The sequence below is a fragment of the Ursus maritimus genome, unplaced genomic scaffold (assembly GCF_017311325.1).
Source record: "Ursus maritimus isolate PB19 unplaced genomic scaffold, ASM1731132v1 scaffold_25, whole genome shotgun sequence".
Classification (NCBI taxonomy): Eukaryota; Metazoa; Chordata; class Mammalia; order Carnivora; family Ursidae; genus Ursus; species Ursus maritimus.
Window position 1 is genome coordinate 21,274,797 of NW_024425008.1, and position 25,070 is coordinate 21,299,866.

At 39.6% G+C, this 25,070-nt stretch overlaps 1 protein-coding gene across 13 annotated transcripts in view; it reads right to left on the reverse strand.

The window, feature by feature from the left end:
- Nucleotides 1–1,956: 1,956 nt before the first annotated feature.
- NRXN3 (neurexin 3) overlaps nt 1,957–25,070 on the reverse strand; it is a 1,447,337-nt gene continuing 1,424,223 nt past the window's right edge. For 10 of the 13 annotated variants that reach the window (XM_040641597.1, XM_040641596.1, XM_008699130.1 and 7 more), the window contains one exon: nt 1,957–2,330. In XM_040641597.1, the coding sequence (XP_040497531.1) occupies nt 2,029–2,330 (302 nt within the window). In that variant the 3' untranslated portion in view covers nt 1,957–2,028. Of the gene's footprint in view, nt 2,955–25,070 lie in introns of all 13 variants that reach the window. The other 3 variants (XM_040641595.1, XM_040641594.1, XM_008699139.2) reach the window with 2 other exon arrangements.

A 25,070-nucleotide genomic window follows, 5' to 3' on the forward strand; every position in this document is an offset into this window, starting at 1 on the left:
GATGAGGAACACCTCTTTCCATACACATTTGTAAAGGCTATCATCGTTTAGATTGCGTTTCGCCCCGTGTCTTTAAGATATTTCTCAAAAGTCAAATATTCATGCAACTTACGAAGACCAGCAAGAGTAGATTTCTAAATCTAAACAGCTGAATGGTTTTCATCTGTACAAAAGAAATTGTATACAGCCGACCCTCCAGAAGCCATACGTCATTTCTGTGTGAATATTTGTCTTGCTTTGTCTCTTGCTTTTTGCATTAGCTATGGCCACACAACCAGTTTGTTTTCCTGTACATTTGTTTCCTCTTCTCAAAAAGAAAGACAGACAACTGGAATATCAACCAAACAAACCGAAACAAACCCACAGAAAGGAAAGAACAGTTCTGAAAGCAGTATGTACATAGTGGCTAAGGAATTAGACCAGCAAAAATGTAGTAAAATATGTAAACAAAATCTGAGAAGATTGTTTATTCTCTTTGACACAGTTAACTGTGACAAAACTAAAACTCACCCTTTCTTCACATTTTAAGGTTTACTTTTTTGTTTTGTTATTTTCTTTTAAAACGACATTCTCATTCCACTTCAAAGACTTTAACAGTGTTCCTGTTGCAGTCATCCCATCAAACATACCATGATAAATATATCTGTATATATATTTATTTATATATATATTATACTATTAAATTCCTTTTTTTTGTGTGTCACAGCAGCTTTATTCATTTATTATTTATTTATTTGTTTTTAGAAAAGATGGGCGAAGGGAGATGTGAGCAAATGGAAGGACAGAGTTATCCGTAAGTGTCAGGCTACAAAATTAAACCACTATGGAAAACATCATGTTGGGGGCGGGGGGAAAAAATGTATTTTGCACTCTGTCATGCCACGTTTGGCTTGTGTGACCTTTTGTGGATCCATCACACGTTGAACTCCCCTACTGTTTTGATTCTTTAACGGACTTCTAGTATCGTCTTGTCTTTTATGATTGGCATGCATTTCAAACAGTCACAGATCCAGCCCACCCCCTCTCCACCTTCCCTAGGAAAGGCTCTGTGTTAGTTTGTGGGGCTCTCTCCTTTACCACAATTTGGCTGGGCTAATGAACAGGAACAATATTGTTAAGTAAAGCCAATAGCTCTGATAAAACCATCCCTAAACCCATCTGGCCAGGGTTTGGGTGGCAAATTCTGAAATTAGATCCTGAGGGACCAGCTTTTCAAATCGATGCTATCATCCATCATGTGGTTTTGCTATGTGTTCAGCAAAGCATCATACAGGAAACAAACAACAGATTCTAGAAATACCACAACCTGATATGTAGAGTGAACACCATGGTAGCTTTTGAGTTCATATGGCAATAGTCTCTCTTAACTTTCGTTTTCTGAGTTTTTTTGTTTGTTTTTTCTTCGTATGTCCAGTCATTCTCAAAAAATAAACAAAAACCCAAAAGCCATTTTTTTTTCCCCTCAGATCTTGAAAAGGTACACGTACACTGGCCAAAACCAGATAAGGGTGGGTTTTTTTGTTTTTGTTTTACTTTTTTTTTCATTTTTTTTTGTTTTTGTTTTTTACATAATTAAACCAAAAGGAAAAAAAAAGAAAACATCGTTACAGTCAAGCTTCACAAACATCATTACAGACTCACTTGGAGTTATGGAACAAGTAAGCCATGGAGTCTTCTACCTTGGGTGAAAAGTCCTCAAGAGAAGGAAGCTTCCAAGTCCGCGAAAGTGGGGGAGCCAGCTGCTTGCTCCAAGAGCGCAAAGTATGTGCTTTATGATACAGCAGGGCAGAGAGAAAGTTCTGTCTCCGAGCGATGACTGAATCAAAGCAGCCACGGCTGAGCTTGATAGGTAGGTTCATGTGTGTGTGTGTCCTTTTAAAAACGGTTTTCCCCACCATAGTCGTGGTACACCCCATCTCATAGTAGTAACAGTTCTGACATCTGTGAAATCTCATTTCCAAGTATTTATAGATTTATATATAAATAATTCTGTGTCATAAATTCACGTGATTATTAGCGGTGTCGTTTTTACACATAATACTCCTTGTCCTTGTTTTTTTGTTTCTTGTGGCCGCTCTTCGAGCTCTGCTGCTTCTCCTTGATGAGCGTGCCGTTGCTCTGGGCTGAGTTGCTGATGTAGTTCCGCGTCTCGTCCACTTGATAGGACCCCTCGTCCCTGTTCCTGTACTTGTACATGGCGTACAAGAGGATCAAGATGCAGAGGGCGGCAGCAGCCACAATGCCGACGACCATCCCTGTTGTACTGCTCGACTCCCGGATCACCTCTGAGGCCCCCGGAACCCGTCTGACTCCCGGCTCCGTGGGGTTTGCTGTGGGCACATTACGGAACATGGGGGAAGTAATTAGTGGGCTCTTCAGTTTGGTGCTGTCTAGCTCATAGGCAGTGGGCAACGGAAGCAAGACTATATCAGGCTGGGGTTTGAGATCACGGTTATTCATTTTGCCAGCTGGCAATTTGGGCACCATCCCAGACGAGGAGGAAGCTGTGAAGCGGATCAGCTCAGGGGACAAAGATGTGGTAGTAGTCCTACTAGTTTCGGAGACTTTGTTAGGTCTAAAGTCCTTGGATTCCCACTTGGGCGCATGTGCTTTGTAGCCACCTTCGAAGATTGAAGTGGAAAGACTCTTATCTGTTACCAAGGAGAAGGTGGTGTAAAAATCTTCATCATCAGTAGGGGGCAGGTTAGAGTCAAAGGTTTCCCCTGAGCCATACCCAGATATCACCAAGCCATCATCATCACAACCATCGCTGCCTTGGTCCGACAAGCAAGGTAACCCCGCCTCAGAGGTCATGGACAGGGAATCTTTGGTGGTCTCAATAATGGTGAGGAGGGGGCGAAAGGTAGGGGGGAGTGTAATGGAAGGTGCACGAGTAGCAATAGGAGGGGTAGCTAAAGGGTCTTCTACAAGAAGAGGGACAACTAATTCACCTCCTGGGATTGAAAAGAAAAAGAAAAACACAATTAGTATATTTGTAGATAGACACAATCCATAGTCATTTCCAGTGACTGTATTTCATAGGTTAGGCATCAGAAATTACAATAAAATGACCTGGGTCCACACATGGATCCTTTCTTGCTGTAGCCTAACCATTCTAAACTGATTCAGAGCCCATTATATGCCTCTTGCCACCAAAATCTGAAATCCCTAGGTTGTAAAGATACTCTCAAGTAATTATTTAGATACGATTCAAGTAGGCTGTTTCCAGGATCTGCTTACGAGATAATGACATTGCATGTTACTGTTGGAAAAACTGGCTACAAGAATGTGTGTGTGTGTGTGTGTGTGTGTGTATGTGTATGTGTGGGTGTATGCACATGCTCATATGCACTCATGCATGTGATGAATCCATGAGCCCTAGCATTTCTTTATCGCCGTCTTGGGTTTCTACTTACTTGCTCCCATGAGGATGAGCATGACATATTCTCCGTGTCACAGAGCTCAAGATCAGTGAACATAAAAGATTGTCTTTAGTAGCTTAAGCTACTGTCTTTAACATTTATCAAGTTCAGTCTTCATTTACTGTATGCTAAGTGAGGGGAACTAGGAGAGGTTAAAAATGTTCATCTAACAAACCCTTTTTGACTATGCTTTTCCAGAAATTCACCTATTAAATGACAACTTGCCTTGCACTGATCTCATACTATGTTTATGCATTGCTTTTATGCTATGGGCAATATATGCTGAGCTGGATACTAAATTTAAAAAATCCCCAGACTAGATATCCATGCTTTGAGGAAAACTCAGAGTCAGAAATGTAGAGATAGCAAAGTGAGTTTTTAAAATCAACAATTCTTGGAGCACCTGGGTGGCTCCATCAGTTAAGCATCTGGCTTTGGCTCCGGTTATGATCTCAGGGTCCTGAGATCAAGCCCCCTGTCAGGCTCCCTGCTCAGCTAGCCTCCCCCTCTGCCGCTCCGTGTTCTGTCTCTCTCTCAAGTAGATAAATAAAATCATAAGAAGATTAAAATCAGTGATTCTTACCTAGAGTGGGAAAAATAAATTGGTTTGCCCACAGACCCTAGTTATTGCACTTATAAACATGTGGACGAGGTCAGGAAAAGTTCAGAGTAGTTCAGTAAATCGTAGTGCCTTGCAAATCATGGGTACCACAGACATTCCCTGGTGGATGTTACTCACCTAATTGTAGGGCCACGGTTATTACTCACATGCGTAAGCAAGATAATCAAGGTCTCTTCTGTGTCTCTTTACAATAGTTATTTTTCAAACAGAGAATCTCCAGAAGTCACTGTTCATATCTCCTCATTGAATTTACTCCAAAAATGTATTCCAGCTGTTTTAAAAAAATCCTCTAGCAGGGACGGCATGATGTTTCCCGGTCCCAGTTAGTCAGACAGTTGAGTTGCTAATATGATACTGTTTCTGAGCTGGGTCGTTAAGCACTGAGCCAGGTGTGACGTTCTTGTCTGTTCTGCCCCCACAGTAACTGCCCTGATGGTGTTTGAACATCTGTCAGATGTGACTCTTGCTGAGGTGCCCCTTATTGGTGGCAGAGTTCTAGGTGGACAAGCCTTTGAGCTTACACAGTCTTTCCAGATTCTTCCTACGAAGACTGACTCACAAATGAGAACTCTTCTGCTCTGCTTCCCATACCTTACAACTTTAAAAACATTTCCTGTGCCTCCTTTGGAACTGGTGCAGCTGAACTGCCCAGATCGCAGCTGTGCTAAGAGAAGGGCCTCGCGAGAGGAAGGCTGTTGCATACCTTCGAAGGACCTGGGAGAACCCTTTGTGCCCAGGTCAGAAGCTTTACTCCAGAATTAGCCAGTAACATTGTGTTAAGCAGACAGAAACGGAGTTGGGGAGGGTGGCAATAATGTTTATCAGGTGTATCATTGGGAAGGTAACATACGGTCCGTCATGTCTGTCCTACCTGATAATGTTACCACATGTAGGGAAAGATGTGAACCTTCCTGAGCATTTCAAGATGATATTTTGGGCTATGCAATAACCCCAAGCTTCTCTTCTAGTGCTCAAGAGTTTCAAACTATTGAGTGAAACGATCTTTGCAGATTTGTCAAAGCTTCAGACTTGTTTTACTGGACCAGTGTGACTTTTTTTTTTTTTAATTTTTTGACATTGTGAATATATATAATTCATATATCTTGCAACATATTTAATGCACAATTTACAACTTTTGCTAGTTTTTATAACTGGGATTTGGAGCACAGTTCCCTAAAGGTAAGCCAGTCCTAAAACTAACCCTGAATTTACTTTTCTCCTTATTCTTCTGGGGACGGAGGGGGTGGCCAAGTGTTCATATTTAAGGTGACCTGTGGAAAAAGGCCGTGTTTAAGGACAAAAAGGGCGACGAGAGAAGAGAAGGCCCATGCCGTGTTTGAAGGTTCCCTAGAGATTACTAGGGATGATTTTACTTTCCTTCAGAGAACAAGGCAGGATTTTTTTTTTTTTTTTTACCCGTGTCACCTAGAATAAAGGTTTAGCTTGTGCGTTGCTTTCTGGCACAAATACTGAGAGTCCTCTGTTCCTTAGGACAATGATAAAAATCTGCTCCATGTATATTAAGCAGAGAGGAAACTGGGATAAAGGACAAGGAATAACCAATCTGCTAAAAGGCAAAAGCCTGGTACAGAACACTTCAATATAAAGGCAAATCGTTAAATAGGGTGCTGGTGTCCCTTTAAGTGAGATGAAGATCACTGCCTTCATGATTACAGAGCGGCATTCATTTGCAATTTTAGTGTACCATCTGTGACACCCAACTGGAGTCTTAAATTTGCCCCCCCTTTTTTTCAATCCTAGCTAAAGCTTCTGCAGTGCCTTTGTTGTAAAAAGTCTACAAAAATCCACAGACTGTTCACTCTGCAGTTGAATTGCCCCCCCCTTTCCTTTGCTGTTCACTTCCCAATTCGGCATCTCTTAATCTCTCTTGGATTAAAAAAAAAAATGAGTAGAAACCATCATTTTCATAATGAAGTGGAGTGTCCTAAAGCTTGCCAATTTATAAAGAGCTTCTAAAAGGTTGGTGAGCCCCTAAGTGACATCATAAGAGCTTATTTCAAAACTAAAATGATGGGTATGCTATTTCGGAGTTTAAATAAAAGAATCTGTCCAAATTACTAATCTTCAGTTTTCTTTGCCATTTTTGTTATTAATCCTGGCAGCAGTGATTAAAAAAAAAAAAAAGATAAATGATGCCCCATCAGGGAAAAGGGAGCCCCAATTCTGGTGGTAGGTCCATCAACGAAAAAGGAGAAAAGCTTTCATAATCCACCCCTTTCCTGGCATCTTAAGACTTTGAAGAATGTCTTCAGTCTAAAAGGAAGTCAGCTGGGCTGTGGGAATTGTTACGAATGGGAAGTACAGTAAAAATGAGATGGAAAATTCTAGAGAACTATAAATGTGCAAGCTGCCTGGGACAGGTGTGTGAGTTGGTGTCTATAATCAATTTTAATGTCAAATTCCATCTTTAAGAGTTAGGATGATTATAGTATCCTGGGGAGTCCAAGGGCACACATCCTTTGAGATGAGGGATACATTTCTCCCATGATTAAATCCTTAAGAGAAATAATTGTAAAAAGCTATTTAAGATTTTATGTTTATTTGTTTTAATCCAAAGTGATTATCCTCAGAAATGCTGGAGCAGCTGTTGATACCTTTTTTCAATGCCCAAAGACTATGGAGTCAGGGGTCTACCAGATGCCTGTGCTTGTAAAAGTACTCACAGAAGCAACAAGCCTAAAATCATAGGGGGTTACAGGCAGAAACCCTGCAGGCCATCAACACCCTAATTTCCTACTCTATCCCCAGAATTTTTCTTTGGCTTGGAATAAGAACTATCTTTATTCCTTAACGTTAGCATTTAAAATCAGGAATATATACCCCTTTTTGACAGGGTTGTGCTTTTCTTTAAACTAGAGAGATCACTAGGGATATAAAAGGTCTATTTTAGCCCTGAAGGCTGCCCTGCTTTTTTGCTTTATGAGTGTATTTATAGATATATAATTCATGTGTCTAGGGCTGATATCCAGCAAAAGGGGCTCTCTGCCATCGAAAAAGACAGTGTATTAAAAATTTAATAGAACTCTTCTGAACTGTGAGAATGTTGCAGGTGATGGTGAATGCAGTAGGTCATCTGAAAAAAACAAGAGCAGCACGAAATTTCAATGTGGCTCCAACCTTTGCCTCTCTGGAGATATTTGAGTCTAAGAAGTCACAAAAATACCAAACAATGACACCAAAGAGCCAGACTGAGAGAGGACACCATGTTCCAGTTCCTTGAATTTCTTTTATGTCTATTTAGGTTCTTTGAGAAATTCATGTAATATGGAAAAATCATCACCCCCCCCCCAAATTGGTTGCTGAATGATACTCATTTAGTTATTTGGTGCCAAAGCAGTGTGTACGTGTGGCACATAAATATCCCAAAGCTTGCAATTCCTGTCCACCTTTAGAAAAAATAGCCATGGACAAACATGGCAAGGACCTGGGAAGAAGACTCCAGAAAAACTCAAGGGTCTCAAAGGGGCTTCCCTTACATTTTAATAAGATGAGAATCTCTAAGTAGGACATTATCCCCCTAGTTTGTCTGAAAGGATTTGATTCTGAAAGGCTACAGATTCTATTTTCCAGTACATGCCCAGGTAAGATGAGACGAGGCCCCTGGATATCCTTCAACGTTGTCAAATAAGGACTGTCAAGTGGAGTTTTTCATTTGCCTGTTGACTAAGAGCTTTGTCCCTGGAGTCATACTCAGGTTAGCATCACAGTTCTGTGGCTTACTAGACATGAGTTTGGTGAAAGTTCTTAAACTCTCTGAAAAGTGGAAGTAATAACACCGCCAGTATGAATAATAATAATGCATGTTAATATTAATTATAATGCATATTAAGTATTTAGCACAGAACCCACTGTTACCCAAAATGCTAGTTACTGGCATTCTACTAACATTTTGGGGCCTGTAAACACTGAAACCATTGATGACATTCTTCTGACCATTTTTTTGTTTTGTTTTAATAGCCTCATGCAAAGGTACAAGTATAATAATATAGGATCTAGATTATTGAGGCTATTTTATTTTTTAATTTTTTTAATTGAGGCTATTTTACATGCAGATTTGAATTCAACGAGCTTGTATTAAAAAAAAACGATTAACCTTTTATTAAGTTGACCTATGGATAGCTTCCTCAACAAAAATAAATTCTATTAGACAAAATTAACACCCCATTTAGGAAGTTCTTGGTTTTAAACCCAAAATATCATCCAGCACATGAAACAGTATAAAATTGTCTGAACTGAGAAAAAGCCCATTCATTAAATAAAGCTACAGGGTTGGAAACATATCTGTTAACCCCCACACGGTCTGATATTTCTTGAATAGTTTCTGATAACACAGTACCTGAAATTAAAGTGAAACAAGTAACCTCTTTATTTAAAAACTGTATAGCACTTCTTTCTGATCTTATGTTCCCAAAATGCATAAGGCAACATTAATCCAAATACCTTTAAGGTCAAGGGGATATTCTTACCCCTAAGGTCGCACAAAATGGCAGCACCTACCTACCTGGAAGAGTTCCTAAATAAAACTTTAGATGTGAAAATCATCATGTTTCTTCTTGGAAGAATCCTTTTAAAGTTTACCTGATTAAATCCAGGAGAGAAATAGCAACTATTAATAAAAAGGGAAAAGGGGGGAGCAGAGAGAGATGGAGAGAAAGGGAGAGAGGGGGGAGAGGGAGGGCAAGGGAGAGAGGCAGAGATGGAGGGAGGGAGGGAGAGGAAGGAGGGAGAGGGAGAGAGAGTCAGGGAGGGAGGCAGGGAGAGAGAGGTGAGGGGGTAGAGAATTGAGTACCTTCTGTGAATATGTGTGTGCTTTCACCAGTAGTTAGTTCTGTACATTGGAAGGCATCATTACAGCACCATACTCTAAACACCTGGGATTCTCGATGCCTTCGTTCTCAGTAAAATTGATTCTGTAGTCTGTAGTGATCCTGGTGGTATAATCCTGGACAACCAAACTCTACCATAGTCACTTGAGAGTATCTTAATTTCCCTTTGCTGAAGGAAAATACAATAAAGGACTGATTCCCCTAAATGCTTTCTAAGGGGTTAAATGAAGATGTATTACCACTGATAATACTTAGAGTTAACTCATTTTCTTCTGGGGGTCCAGGCCTCCCATAGGCTGTAACGAATTTAATATCCTACTGTAAAGCCTACCATTACTTTCAAGACCTTAAAGTTGGTTCAGGCAAAGAGGCTAGGCGTCCTTTGGGTGGTAAGAACAACTTACCCACCCCCTTCTACCAACAGCAGAGTGCACATTGATCATTAGAAGCAATTCAGCACAGAACAGAACAGTGAAAATCAAGCAAAGAGACACAAATGAAATAAAATACTTAATACTGTCTTCAAATCATATAGTAGAAAATAAAACCAACGTCAGGGCCAAAGTAAGCTAGAGGAAAGGAGAGCAAATAACATCGACAAGGCATTCACAGTATAATGACAGGGAAAAAAAAAAAAAGCCAAAGCAAATAAAAAAATAGAGGCTGTTTTTGGAAAACAAAGAAATAAATCATTTCCATAAAATAAGTGAAAAAAAGCATACCGTATTAATTTATAGTCAACTTACATCAACAAATTGCCCGCATGTTTTTTGGCATGAAAGAAAAATTTACAAAAGAAAGTTGTGTAAGAATGCTCTTGGACAAATAGAATTGCCACATTCTTGTAACTTGCTTTTTTGTTGTCATTTCTTAAAAAACTTTTGAGCAAAATGTCTAATTTTTCAAATATAATAATTTACAACAGAGGATGATACAGGGAGGCAACAACACATACATCCACACCACATAACAGGAAAAGAAAAAAAAAATCTGCACTTTAACAGAGTTTTACTTCGAGGGGCTTGGGAGGGCATCGATTTTGAATTTGAAATAATTCCGATTGCGAGGATTTAAAAAATCTAAAAAAAAAAAACCTGTTTACTTTTATAATTTACCTTTAAAAAAAAATCTATGAATCTGGAGGGTTTTGAATGAACTTCTGCACTGATAGAGGTTCTCAGATATATATTTAATTTTTAAATATTTTTGTCGTCTTGACAAGTTTTAGATTTCTTTAAGGGGATGGATGACAGCACATAAATTTGAACAATGCTAAAGAAAGGGGGGTATGGGAAGGAAAGATGCAGAGAGGGGAGGGTCATATTTATGAGTGTACTACACAAGAGATGAAGAGGATGGGGGTGAATGTGTAAGTGAGTCGCCATGTCCATGTAAGGGCAGCCCGGAGTGATCTAGCTGCATTAGAGCTTCTGGCTGTAAGGAAGGGATGGGCAATATACAAAAACAAATGAGCCTACACATGCCCATCTACAGAAATAAAGAACAGAACTCTAACACAATCTCACACACCCTAAGCTGCAACTTCTTCAACATGCAATTAACTCCAAAAATCATTACAGTTTCATTAAAGAGTTCCAAATTATAAACACAGTTAAACTTTTTTCCTACTAAAAGTAGCCAAAATACATAAAATAATAATACTAATGATCAAAATATTAAAAGCAAAAACAAGGAGACTAGATTTATGCATTCAAGTTGAACAACTTCACCGGCAGCCACACAGCCCCATCTAGAGTTCGGGGAGGGGGGCAGAGACTTGCAGGGCTGATGGAAAGGCAAGCCTGTATAGGGAGCCCACTTGCTGGGTTACTAATCACTTCCCTAGAGAGAAATGGTTCTGTCTGAATGATGTCATCCATCTTCCCCCTGCCACCCGTGGTGCATGGGGTTCCCAGAGAGAAGGCGCTAATTCCAGAGATGGGGATGTGAGATTCTGCAGCTGAAGTTGTTCCACATTTAAAGAGGGAGTGGGGAAAAATTGCAGAAAACAATTCATAACTTTTTTCTCATAATTTTGGATAAAACCAAATCTAAAGTTAAAGATCTAGCAATTAAAAGAAACATATTGATATATATATATAGATAGATAGATATAATACAAAAAGCACTGAATTCCCAAACAAAAAGGGAGAAAAGGACAAAAAAAATTTTTTTAAAGAAAAAAGTATTTCACACACTTTCAGAGATGAACAACCAGATGCACACGCTGAGGAGGCACAGACAGAACGGTCGGGGACACTTTTCTTTTTTTGCTTTATGTTTTCTGGTTTGTTGATTCCCCTTTTGGTGATAGCCAAAATTACAAAGCAAATTTTGTATTTTCTTTAAAAAGAAATTTTACATTTTCTTAAAAAAAATTTTTTTTTTTTGGTTTTGCTTCTTTAAAAAAAATAAAAAGGGCGTGCAGTCTGGATGTACGTCATAAGGAGACATTTGAGAGAAGAAAGTGGCTAAGACTGACAAATGGGTAATTTTCTATTATCCTTTAACTGTAGGAATGGTAATCAACTTAATACATGCTTAAAGTAAGTTGCATTTAGGGAAAATAGAAAAACAGAACAGCAAGCTAGGGTTGGGGAGAGGTCAGCAAGACAGAACTGACTTGGGGGTGGGAGGAAGGTACTAGACTTAGTTTCATGCCTTTCCAGTAGGGGCAAAGGGCATCCCAAGGCTTCCTGCCAGTTACAACAAGGAAAGGATGTGCACATGTATGTGCATGTTGGGGGCTGAAGTAGAGCCTGTAGTGGCAGGAACTGAGGTAAAAATACACATGGGTTCACGGGTTCTGCTCTAGAAAATGCATCCCATTCATTCACAGACTTCGAAGGCATATTTTGTAAGTCACGGAGAGGTTATGATTGCATTGTTCCATATGAGTTTTCTGGGGTTTTGCCAAATTGACAGGGTACTGTAAATGACAATAAGGTGTTCATAAAATGAGCCTGATAAATGGAATAGCATATCGATCAATCGATAGAGATGCATATTAGTAACAGGGACAAACCCCCTCTCCACTCCAAAGGACAGAATGGCACAGTGTCAGTATCTGTAAAGTAACAGGATAGTCAGGAGATGAGCATGGTTTATTCCAAGTACATTGGGGGAAACTCTACCAGTCTTCTAGACATCATGTGGGAAACAAATGTTCCATCCAATCCATATTGAGAAAAATGGGAAAGAGGGAGGGAGAGGAGGAGAGTGTGTGTGTGTGTGTGTGAGAGAGAGAGAGAGAGAGAGAGAGTGTGTGTGTGTGTGTGTGTGTGTGTGTTTAGAAATGGCCTCAGCCTCTACTGGAAGAGATCTTTAGAGTTATACTCAATATTATATCCCTGTGGGAACATTAATTTCCAACCAAGGACTCGGAAACCCAGGTAGGCAAACCACAAAGGTAAGACACTTGAGAGCAGCACCTGGTTCTGACACAATCCTAGTCACTCCTAAGAAGTTTTCTGGGTGACTTTGACAAAAAGGAATAAATTGTGAGGATCAGTCAGACGTTTGGCCCCCTCTGGGACGCCCCTTTTATTATTTTATTTTAAAATAATTATAGTGATGTGTCCCCATGGGTCAGTCCGTACCAAGATTTTTAGTCTCTGGTTTAATAATGTTAATCATTATTGTAGGAACTTCACAAAGGGCAGCCGGGAAGTTTTAGAAGGAGGGAAAAAAGTCCCCTTCATATAGGAAAAGAAAAACCCTTGTTGCCACCGATTTTTTTGAATATACATTTAACATTGAATTGTACGATATGAGAAGACCCTATGAATGCTCATATGGCCTCACAAGGCATCAAATGACTTCTACAGAACAAAGTGAGTTTTGATAATACTCAAATGGGCTGTTTTTTGTTTCATAGGCTATTTTTTTAAAAGTAGGAAACATAACTGACCTAAGTATGAGAATTAAAGAATAAGATACTTCCAGTATATACATACTCCTGGATAATAAGAGGTGTTAAGAGGTGTTTTGAGGAGACCCATCAGTTTGGGTTTTCTAGTTTTTTACTGAGTAATTTACCTATTTCAAAAGAGCCTGTTTTAAAACTCCTACAAGTATGACACATCACTTACACTCTGGAAATCACTGGTTTAAACAATCGAACGTAGCAAAATTTATGGTTGTCACTTTGCAAATAAAATATGTATTTTTTAAACCCATGGAAGCCATTGTTTCAATGAAGCCAACACAGACTAAATATAATGCATAGACATTTTTATACTATGTCAGCCATCAGTTACCTACACAAGCTTATCTAATGTAAGATACAAAGTAATATTGCTAGTTGTTCACAGTCATGTCCCAGTTTTATTTTAATCTTTTGTCAGCTATCTGTGTTAGGTTTTATTATCAGTAACTACACGGTTCTGTATCTATGCCTCTACTTGGTTGGTGTTCAGAATGATTTAGAATTACGCTTGCCATTGAGAACAAATAATACAATAATTTGACCCAAAACAGCGTATTTTGATGCAACCATTTCTTTTTATCCCACCATGTCCAAATAACCCTGTCTAAATGTAAAGTCAACCTTTTAAAAATATCAAATGCAGTAAGATGGAATTACACTGGTCAGAATTCATCTTGAGTATACACTTGTTTCAAAGACAAGTCAGTTTCTAAACTGCTTGGAGTTGTGCTTGACACACTCCAAAGACATTCTGAAGTAACTCAAGCTGCAGACCCGCCCCTTTGGGAGAACGGATACTGCTGGCTAAGGGACATCGTCTTCAGTGTGTACAGGGGAGGTCCGAGAGGAAGGCCTGAATGAGCTACTTTGTATAACAGCAAATATCTTAAGTTTCTGAGGGAAAATAGTGGAGAGAGGAACGAAGCGGAAAACTTCGTGAGAGTCTGACTGTAATTCCAGGGAAAGACTTGAACCATTCCAAGTAGGGTGGGCTAAGAAGTCCGGAGAACAAATACCTACTGAGGATTGTCAAGGTTTTTGCATTAGATCTATGAGGTAAATCTCATCTGTCCCTCCTATGACAGATACAAAAACATCTCGCTGATTGCTATTCTATGTGTCTGTGGGAAGAAGGGAGGGATTCTTCTGGGAGAACCAATGGCTCAGTTCTGAATCATGGTTTGGCCAAGAATAAAAATGGCGACTCTAAGAATGGATATGGAATACAGGAATGTGGGAATGGCTGTCATCTGTGTTACCAAATGAGCTCTGCGTATACTCTGACTTCTCACAAGCTCTTCCTCAGACATAAGTGGTGCTTGGAAAAGGGGTGAAGAAACCTGCTTCATACATGGTATTTGTTTCTAAATAAAAAGTTCAATATTTTCTTTTTAATGGTGAACAAAAATGCCCCAGGTAAAAAGTTGATGTACAATCTGCTCCCAAACTCAGTTTCCACATATCATTATAGTAGATAGGGAGAGACAGAAAAATTAAGGATATAGGGAGAGAGACAGATAAATTAAGCTTCCGAGATGGACAAGAGAGTCCAGGACACCATCAAGCCCAATATTCAGAACTGTATCTCTGTATTGATGATCTGCTTGCCTGGTTTAGTGTAATTTTTTATACTTAAGTAGATAAGAATGGATACAACATTAAAGGGGTACCATTACATTTTAAAGCTGGTAAGATAGAACATTTATTGTGGAAGGACCTTAATGACTTCTTTCCCTGTATTCACATAATCCTTAACTTGTGCCTTAATTCAGTCCCACCATCTCCATTCTTGTTTGTGAACCTACTGTGCCCTGCACAGATTTCTGCTGACTCCAAACACTCTATTGCACTCAATTTGTTTTCTTCTTAGTCTCAACTTGACTATAAGAACTTTAGTACAAACATGGAGTCTTTTTTTATCTTTATTTGCCTACCAAATAGAATACTAATAACCAATCAAACATTTCTGGACTGAACTAATAAATGAGTAAATTAGTTAATATATTTAATTGCTCAATTTTGTACCCCCACATTAGGCTATAGTTTCCATAAAGGCATTAAAATCATGCATCACCACTATGGCTTGCCTTGTGCCTGGAATATGGGATAGAGTATATGGGATAGAGATGTTAGGGTCAGGAGACCTAAGGTTCAGTCCTGGATGTAGTGCCCACTGTACTAGCTTGTTAAGAAACTGAACAAGTCAGTGAACCTCCCTGAGTTAGTGTCTTCATGTGTAATACGGAAATTAGGATGTCTGGTCAATTACCCCGCCTTGCAGGATAGGTTTATATGACTAATGAGATTTCGAATGTGAAAGTGCTTATAAATTGTGAAGGGCTTTCCAAATATTTGTTATTATTGTTTTCAAAGCTGACACCATGGCATCAGCTGTTAAATCCTTATCTTGGGATCTTTACAGCATCAGCTGTAAAATCCTTAACTTGGAGGCTGAGTCCCAGACAGCTAAGGTAAGTGCTACCCCAAGTGTGATCCTTGGAGCATCTGCTTCAGCATCAGATAACCTCAATCTAAAACCCTAACCCGAAAAGCTATTATCACTCAAGCCCTGTCCCTACCCCTCCAATAATACTAAGTTTCTAAAGCTTACTCAGTTCATCTTCTAGTGGTGAATTTTTATTATTTCTGCACATAATTTCACAATTACTTTATTTCACTCTTCCTGTGGGTTAGAGCTACACTCTGAAAAGCTCTTATTTAGATACATTTCCATAAGAACCTATTTACTTAGTGGCTGGAGGAAAGACCTAGAGGTGAGCTCTTGTGCTCCAGCAAACCATGTGACTTGAGTCAAGTCGCTTGCTCTTCACTCCAACCCCTTCAATCCCTTGGAAACACATATCTCAACAGACATAAGAACTGTGGGGTAAGATGAGGACATCAGGAACTTGGCTATACATGCCTACCATTTATATGACTATGATTTCCAGTTCACCCCCAACTCAGGTAGTATTTTAGCTCCTTCCTCCCAAAAGTGTTAATACAGTAAGATACACAAAAGGAAAACTCCATTAAGAAATGTCCAGGAATTACAATTCTTTTCATTTTGTTTTAATGTTAACCATGTATTAGTGCAAGTAAGCCTTTCTTCACTTAGGATATTAAAAGTTCCCTGATTCACAAGCTGAATCTGTATGCTTATTTTGTGTTTTTTAATCTGTCTAGCATAGAACAGGACACACCATAGGTCTTCAGTGCATATGTGCTGAATTTAACTACAAAAATAGAACAGCTTGCAACACTTGGATCTCTGCATTGTGAAGTGGGTGGGATTCAAAAAAGCTCTCCTTGCTGGCACTGGTTTCTTTAATCAGGAGGGAATAAATTCATGAAGTGAAACAATGAGAGCAGTATAAAGAGGGCTCAAAGCCAGGAACTTAGGAACTGCTCTCCTGCTCTTCGCCTTGCCTCCAGGTAGACTTTTAGGGGTAATATATGCATATATCTCATTATTTGCAAATGATTGTGCCCTTGTAATACTATTAAAATCCAAGACAGTTGGTAATATAAAATACTTATTTTATCAACATAAAAAGTCACCTGTGTGCCAGTCAGAAAAATGAAAGTCCTATTTGAAATATTTTGTTCCAATAGCTTGAATAGCCTGAGATTCCTCCTTACTTCCTCCCTCATCTCTCTGTCTCTTGGCTGGGCCCAGGCTGGCCCCCGCCTTAATTTTTTGGTTGATCCCATCTATCCCCTTGGCTATACATGCCTACCACCTATATGGCTATAATTTCCAACTCAGAATTCCAGTTCCCCATCTCCAGCTGTCCACTCAACATTTCCACTTTGACATCTAAGAGACTTCTCAAATTCAGGGGCGCCTGGGTGGCTCAGTCGTTAAGCGTCTCCCCCCGGACCGAGCTCCGCATCGGGCTCCCTGCTTGGCTGGGAGCCTGCTTCTTCCTCTCCCACTCCCCCTGCTTGTGTTCCCTCTCTCGCTGGCTGTCTGTCTCTCTGTCAAATGAGTAAATAAAATCTTTAAAAAAAAAAAGACTTCTAAAATTCAAAAAGGCTAAAACAGAACTTTGGATTTTATTTGCCTAAACTCTCACCTCCCCTAGGATTTCCCATCTCTTTGGTCTGACTCAGATGTACAAACCCCTAATTATTCATCTACTTGGGCCCCTACCTCAACTCAGCTCCACATATCTGGTGTACCAGGAAGTTTCACTGACTCTACTCTGGCAGCAAATTCCTCACATGCCTACTTTTTCCAGGGCCATTATCCAGGTCCTGGCATAAACCACCATGATTCCTTGCTTAAACTCTGTAGTAGCCTCCCAACCAATCTTCTTACCTTCACTATTCACTCCCTAAAATCCATTCTCCATAATGAGCCAAAGTGCTCTTTCAAAAGTACACAATATAAATCAGATCAAGTCAGTTTCTTGCTTAAAATCTTTAAAGGTTTCCCCCAACCCAAACTCTGTACCCTGACCCACTGTGAAAGTGCCCTGTGATCTGCCAGCTGCCTACTACTGCTCCCCTCTCATCTACACATCCCTTACGCTCCTCTGACCCAGGATGTCTCAGACTCTGGCTATACTTCTCGAGCGTTCCTTCCAGGAATACTCCTTTCCCTGCTCTTTGCTTCCGGTGATTTGGGTCTCTCCCTCATTGGAAGATAAGCTCTATGAGAACAGGGACTTTGTCTTGTTCTCCGCTCTACTTAGAGCAGCGCTGGACATATAGTAAGAGCGCAGGAAATCACTGCTGAATGATTTCACTCAGTGACATCATTCCTGAACGCAGGCACTGAGTAAATGTCTCGTAAACTAACTATTGAGGCATTGCATTCTCTATTCTGTTTCGTTTTCTTTTACGCTTCTCTAAACCAGATGGGATTTCCTTGAGTTCTAGTTAGCAGTTCTAGTGCAAATTGGACCTTCTCATCTACAGCTGGCTGAAAAAGCCTTCTGCTGGAATGTTTATTAAAAACTCAGGCTTTCCTTTGCAGTGGTGAAAGCTAAAGATAAAATAAACACAATATTCAGACCTAGAGCTGCCAAACTTTGACGCTTGTCTTTAGGCAATAGCAGGGAAGGAGCCAAACAAATTATCAGTAGGAGGAATGGTGACCAGGGTAGTAAAAAATATACTGGTTATCTTTGCTTCCTGTGGCCCCGCAGCCACTGATGGCAGAATCTGGCAGCACTGGGACCTTTCTCCTGAACTGATACCCTGACACTTTATGATTGTGTTTATGGAGTCATAAATTATTCAAGAAGGTTTATTTTGCTTCTGTTGTCCACAAAACATCTACTCTGTCATTATGACCAGAATTCTGTTTTTAAGATTCTTATTTAAGAGAGAACGAGAGCGCGAATGAGGGGAACAGAGGGAGAGGGGGAGAGAATCTCAAGCAGACTGCACAGCAAGCGTGGAGCCGACATGGGAGCGTGACGATGCCATGACCATGAGATCATGAACTTAGCTGAAACCAAGAGTCGGACGCCTAACCAATTGCACCAGCCAGGAACCCCTATGACCAGAATTCTCTTTTCTTTGTACCAGAGTTTCTTTGGGTGGTAGCAGCTGGCATCCCAACCTGTTATTTCCTCTCTACAGGTCCCTTAAAGCCTCTAAATTGTTTATGAGAAACAGCTGAACTTGAAAACATGTGACACTAAAACTCACTGTATCTTGAAAATACCCTCTTTTCCCTAAAAATCTATTTTCATTGCAAGGAAACTACAGTGTTCATAAATCATTACCACTAAGGCATTTTTGTAATCAATGGAAAGTAATACTATGCAAACAAGATGAAAAGCTTGCCCAAGATTCATGCACTTGACATCAAGATGCTGTACTGTGACTACATGACTTTGACTGTGTCTGACCCAAGCCTCGAGGAGCAGAAGCCTGAAGAGATGCCTGCATGGGTGACACATATCATGAGATTATATTTTGTAAATGAAACTACTGTAGATTAGTAAAGATAGATGCTTAGGGACAAATGCATGTGACCAAATGGTGGACACAGTGACTTCCTTGAAAATTTGAGAAAAGACAAAGAACATATACATTGTAATTATATAGTTAAAACACTAATTAACCAGAAACCTAGTTCTGGAAGGAGTTGTTCTAAAGGGTTATTGAGAACTTATTCTCTGCCAGACATCATTTTGAATGCTTTAGGTATTTTATTTCAATCATTATAATTATATCTTACATATCAGTAAACTTGGGCTGAAAGAAGCCCAAAGTTTTACACCAAGAGAGTTGAATAGTCATGAATGGACCCAATCCTGTATGTTTTTACATTAAACCACAATGAAACCCTTAACCAGAGTGTTTGTTAATATTTAGTTTTCAGTGAGCATGGGAAATTATAAACAAGCTACTCTGTAGGCACAAAAACAACTTCTACAGGAGATCCTAGGATCTCTACAGATTTATTTCAAATTATTATTTGAAATTATTGCACAATGAGTACTCAGAGGGGCAATGAGGGTTTCTTGTTGTTGTCAATTTTGGGGTTTTGTTTGTTCATTTGTTCGTTCTGTTTTTACACAATCTCATGGCACTTAAGACAGACCTACTAAATCACTTTACTGGGGTTAGTGGGTACAGGATGGCAGCATGTCTGGATATCTGCATTTGTTCCCCAAGGGGTTCTTATGTAAAATCAGGTTAAACTTATAGTGAAAAAACTTGAACTAAACCCCAGCTGTGATCCCTCTTCTATGACCTCAAGTAAGCCATAAACTCTTGTTTGTAAAATGGAGATAAATTTCACTGGATGTTGAATCAATCAAAGGAAACATTACATATTCAAGCATTTTAAAAAATACATACAAACATATACATGTACTTCCAGAAATGTTAAAAGAGTAATAAACTACCTTACTGGCACATCAAAAGCTACCTAACAGTTTCTAATACATGGATTTTAGGACCACACAATAAATGCTCTGGATATTCTAAGAGTAACACGGTGGGTATTGCAGTTACCTAATAAATACCTATCCAAAAGTAGTCTAAATGATTTGATTCCTTTGCTATTTGCCTGATTTGTTAAATTATAAGTGCTCTCTGAATATCTCTGTCCCACATCATTTTCTTTCATACAATATCCTGATCCGTCATTGACTCAAATAGAAAATTTGTTTTAAAAGCACCATAAATCAATTGTTGGAGGAGATCATCACATTGTTCTTTTTTCACACCCTATTATTTTATTCTACATTTTAACCTCAAACTGGAAGGCTCCACGGTCATTCTAAAGTATGAATAAAAATGGCTTTGCCTGTACTCACTGAATGGGCACAGATGCTACCAGCACAGCCCCAAGCAGGCCGGAAGACACAAGAACTGGCTCCCTACTGTGTCCTTGCAGAACCATGAAGCCTACCACATCTATTAGAGCAACATGGGATCAGGACGAGTGGGAGACACTAGCCTGGCTACCCATGAGGTTACACAGTGAGAGAGTGCCAAGCAGCTCTGAAAACAGAAGGGCCAGTGACCACCTCATCACTTTTAATATCTCCTCTAGACGATGTCACCTTTCTTCAGTGTGGGCCTCCATACTATTTCTTCATGGTATTAGTAAACAGATCATGACATATTTTGCTTGTGCTGTTTTAGATGGATATGCTCTTTGACTTTGAAGTTTTCACACTGCATGTGAGGACCATATGAGGTATCTTAAAAGATTTGAGAAACATTAAAGGTTTTACTTTTAGCACTTGTACCACATTTAATTAAGAAAGTCAGCATGCTGAAACCCTGAAACCCACTTACAATCTCTGTCTTTATGCAGAAGTTTAATGGGCTCACATGCAGTGACTCTGTTAGAACACTTGCTCATTAATTTTATTCCTGTTTCGTAGTATTAATCTATAGTAATGTTTCCCCCAATGCTATTCGCTAAAAGGTCATATTTGTTTTTTCAGATGGATGGATAGTATTATAAGTTGAAACTTAAAACTCAGTAAGTACCAAGTATTGTCTTTGCAAAATCACGTTGCCTAAGGCTGGGCTCTTGTGGGTCCCTCTCGCTGAAAATAATAAAGCTGATTTTTTTTAATTACATATTATTCGGTACAAGATATATTAGCCCTTGTAACAACTAACTAAGAAAATCCTTGGTATCTTGGATGATTAAGCAGAGTTTTTTGACATTGGCGGGTCATCACTACTCTTTCCTACTTTATTTATTTATTTATTTATTTATTTATTTATTTATTTGAAAAAAAATTTTTTAAATATTTTATTATATTATGTTAGTCACCATACAGTACATCCCTGGTTTTTGATGTAAAGTTCGATGATTCATTAGTTGCATATAACACCCAGTGCACCATGCAATACATGTCCTCCTTACCACCCATCGCCAGCCTATCCCATTCCCCCACCCCCCAAAGGCAAATAGGCAAGGCACGAGGCAATGGAAATATACACTGGGTTAAGGCTTAGGGACGGAGCAGTACCATAAAAACTTAGAGAAGTCATTTTGTCCTTATCATACCAGTTCTGTTTTTAAAATTTTCCTTGCAGATGAGGGTGTGTCTTGTCTCCTTGAAAATATTCAACGAAAAACAAGAGAACCTACTGTTTTGAGGCATCCATCTATCTGCTTGAACATTAGGGCTATTTCTTTGTACAACTCTAGGGGATGCGGTTCCTCTCTCAGTCTCTGTAAATAATACCCCCCGGAGTCAAGCAATGCAAGGCCTGCAAAGCCATACGCAACAATCTGGATCAGGTTACCTTTCTACTTTGAAGAGCATTTGTAAGTACTCTGAATAAGCCCTGGCTCCTCTTCTTTTCAGTCTTGTTGAGGACAGCCAAGATTTGGACATGACAGGAACACAGAGTAGACAATTGTCCTTGGTCATTGCTACTTAAGTTTGTGGGCAGTGTTGACCAGATGGGTAAAGACAGTGAAAGAGGAGTCAAAGGAATGTGGCCATAGCACATGATAATTACCCAATAAATAATTATTGCAAAATAAAAAGGCATTTCCCGATGTACCCTGTAGATCTGGCTGATGGCCACAAATCAAGACACAAAGATACCGCGTGCAGAGCTTACGTGCTGGAGAATGTGCATTTTAACTTCTAACCAGCCTTCATATTTGAAGAGCTTTGATTAACCCTCAGTCCCTAAGACATTTCTTTAAAAAGAAAGAATCTAAAAGCAAGGACTTAACTATGCAGATGTCTCTAGAGAATAACTCAGTTGTGATACTTTCACAGAAAGTGCCATCAAAGAACTATTAGTGGTGAAAAGAATAACTGTGTAAAGCAATGGTGTTCACTATTAGCGGACAAAGAATAAAGCCACGAGGGAGAAAGAGATGGGAATAGCTATCCAATATGCTTCCAGAGAAACCAGGAAGATGAGTAAAATCCGATGCTGCTGGGTCTCCCTCCAACCCCCTGCCCCGGGTTATACATCCTACTAACAAGCAAAACTTTGAGAAAGTAAGCTCTCTCGACCTTCTTAGAGGAGATGTAACATTAGGGAGCAGGATGCAGAGACAATCTTACTTACTGATTATGTAACTTCAAGTAAGTGACTTAAATTTTCCGTGCCCCAGAGAATTATTGCTTGTAAAATGTAAGGATTGGATAAGATGATCTTTTGAGCGAAACAATGACTGAAGGAAGTTAAGCGCTATTGCTAATAGAGCTCAAAACTGTTCCAAAGTAAATAAGATCATTTCACAAAGATTTTTAATTGACTGTGGTTACCACTCACTTAACACGATGTCATTACATAATGGAAGCACATGTCTTATGTTGCCTCTTCTCTTGAGAATCAAAAGTCAATTACATAACCACTTCACAACACTCCTTCCTCAGTGGGTCCTGGGAAGGGGAAATAATGTGTTTCTTGAAGTGAGATGACAACATCCTAGGGTAGGATGCTAAGAGTATTATCTTGGAGACATGGGACATTGAGCAGAGACAGAGGGGAGTCTAGTAATCCAAGGATTAAGTCCTGTGCAGACTAGCCACTGAAAGGGCCCGCTATGGAAATCAGACAGCAAAAGAACAATAGACCAAAAGAGACAACATAGCAGATAATGGGTCAGGGATTTTTTTTTTTTTTTTTTAGCTGCTACATAAACACTGACGAATTTTCAATCTAGCAAGTCCAGCTTTTAGAAGAAACTGCTGGGCACAACTGACTTTTATTCCTTTGGAAAACTCTACATCTCTCTTTTGTATGATCCCAATGTTCAGATATACGAAGTTCTCTCGAGCTCTCAACCCAAGGTATTTGAGGCACTAATTACCCATAACCTGTATTCTAAAGCTATAAGCAGCTCTTTCTCTGTTGGATAGCTCATATTATAATGGTGGCCAAATAAAAGAAAGCTACATAGGTTTTGAAAAGCATAGTTAGGAAGCCCAGCACGTAGCTTTCTGTCATTTGAGCTGGTTTTATCTGTTGTCCAGAATAGTGCGTGAAACTTTCTCACGAGCCAGGCTTGACAGTAAAAGTGAACCACTTCCTAGCTGAAGAAGGGCTCTTGGTTTTAACAACCTAAAAGTGGATCTGATGTCAACTGGCAAGAGTTTCAAAGAGAAACACTCAGGCCTGACCCTCTGGTCTTAAACATAGGACTGGTTGCTCTAAGAAAGCCAACTGGGAAGGCAAAGTGGGCAATGCAATAGCCATGGTTTGCATTTAGCCTCTTCACCATTTACCAGTGTGTTTCTTTCAGTGCACAGAACCATTTCAGTTCAAATTCTTGGAACTGTTAATAGCATCCAGTTGAGCCCCGTTGAGAAGAATAACTGCATTTGTCCTGCTTTTCTCTATACAACACTAGAAAGAAATCTTACTAGAAAGCATTCTACTCCAATAATGCAGAATTGTGAGAACCTGGAAATCAATTGCAGAGCACTGAGTTCTGACTGAAATTTACTATGTAGTTTTAAATAACCAACTACAGATAAGCTAGGCTGTTCCATGAATGGCAGGATTTGAATTGCATCCTCCTAACACCGGCCAAGTCTGATAGGGTGATGTTCCTCTGCCGTCACTGTCTAATTTCTTGTGTAACTATTATGATCATCAATAACAAAACCCACTTGCCCCCTACAGGGATATGGTTTAGCGTTGAAAGTCTAACTACCTACGCTTACACTGAATCCCCATCCACTTTGCTTACAAAGAAAAATATGAACCCTAGAGCAATGGCCACATTCCAGTTTGAATAATTATATTAGTTGCCACAAATTTCTTCAATTCAATCCCTCAATTATGTCATCTGGTATATAGATATTCAATTTATCCTACGTACTATATTTCTACCCCCCAGAAGCAAAGGGTCTGCCAAAAAGGGGCTGCCCCTGAGCAAAAGTAGCCATAAATCGTGGAACAGAGGCCTAAAGAATGTGCAAGGAGAAATCAAAATCTGGGGATGCTTGGGTGGCTCAGCTGGTTAAGTGTCTGCCTTCTGCTCAGGTCATGATCCCAGGGTCCTGGAATGGAGCTCCCCTGTCCCACGCTGGGCTCCCTGCTCAGTGGGGAGCCTGCTTCTCCCTCTGCCTGCTGCTCCTTGTTTATGTTCTCTCTCAAATAAATAAATAAATAAATAAATTTAAAAAAAATCCAAAGCCAAATCTTCAGATGTTGAATTTTTTCAAAGTTAAAAAAAAAACACTATTCTGAGAGTAATATTAATATTTATTCTTATATATCATTAAAAGGAAAAGTGTTGTGGTGCATAGGAAAATATTTCTTTTTTTTTTTTAACAGATATTTTTTTTTTTTAAAGATTTTATTTATTTATTCGACAGAGAGAGAGAGAGCCAGCGAGAGAGGGAACACAAGCAGGGGGAGGGGGAGAGGAAGAAGCAGGCTCCTAGCGGAGGAGCCTGATGTGGGGCTCGGTCCCATAACGCCGGGATCACGCCCTGAGTCGAAGGCAGATGCTTAACCGCTGTGCCACCCAGGCACCCCTATAGGAAAATATTTCAAAATGAAACAGTTCTGCAGCCTCACTTTCAAACTCCATGGGGTGGCAACTGCATATGGCAGGTTTTGAAGAAGGACCTCGCTTCCTATTTTGTCACTGGGCATGGGAGCAAAAACAACATTCTTGCTTTTGAAAGTGACTCTCAAGGTGTTCTCAGTGTTTGCAGAAAGTTAACATGATTCTATAAGAAGATAGGGTATGAAAAGAGAAATGTGCCGAAGAAAAATAAAGGGTATCTGAATCTGGCTATTACAAGTCATGGTGAAGTATGGTTGGGAATGAA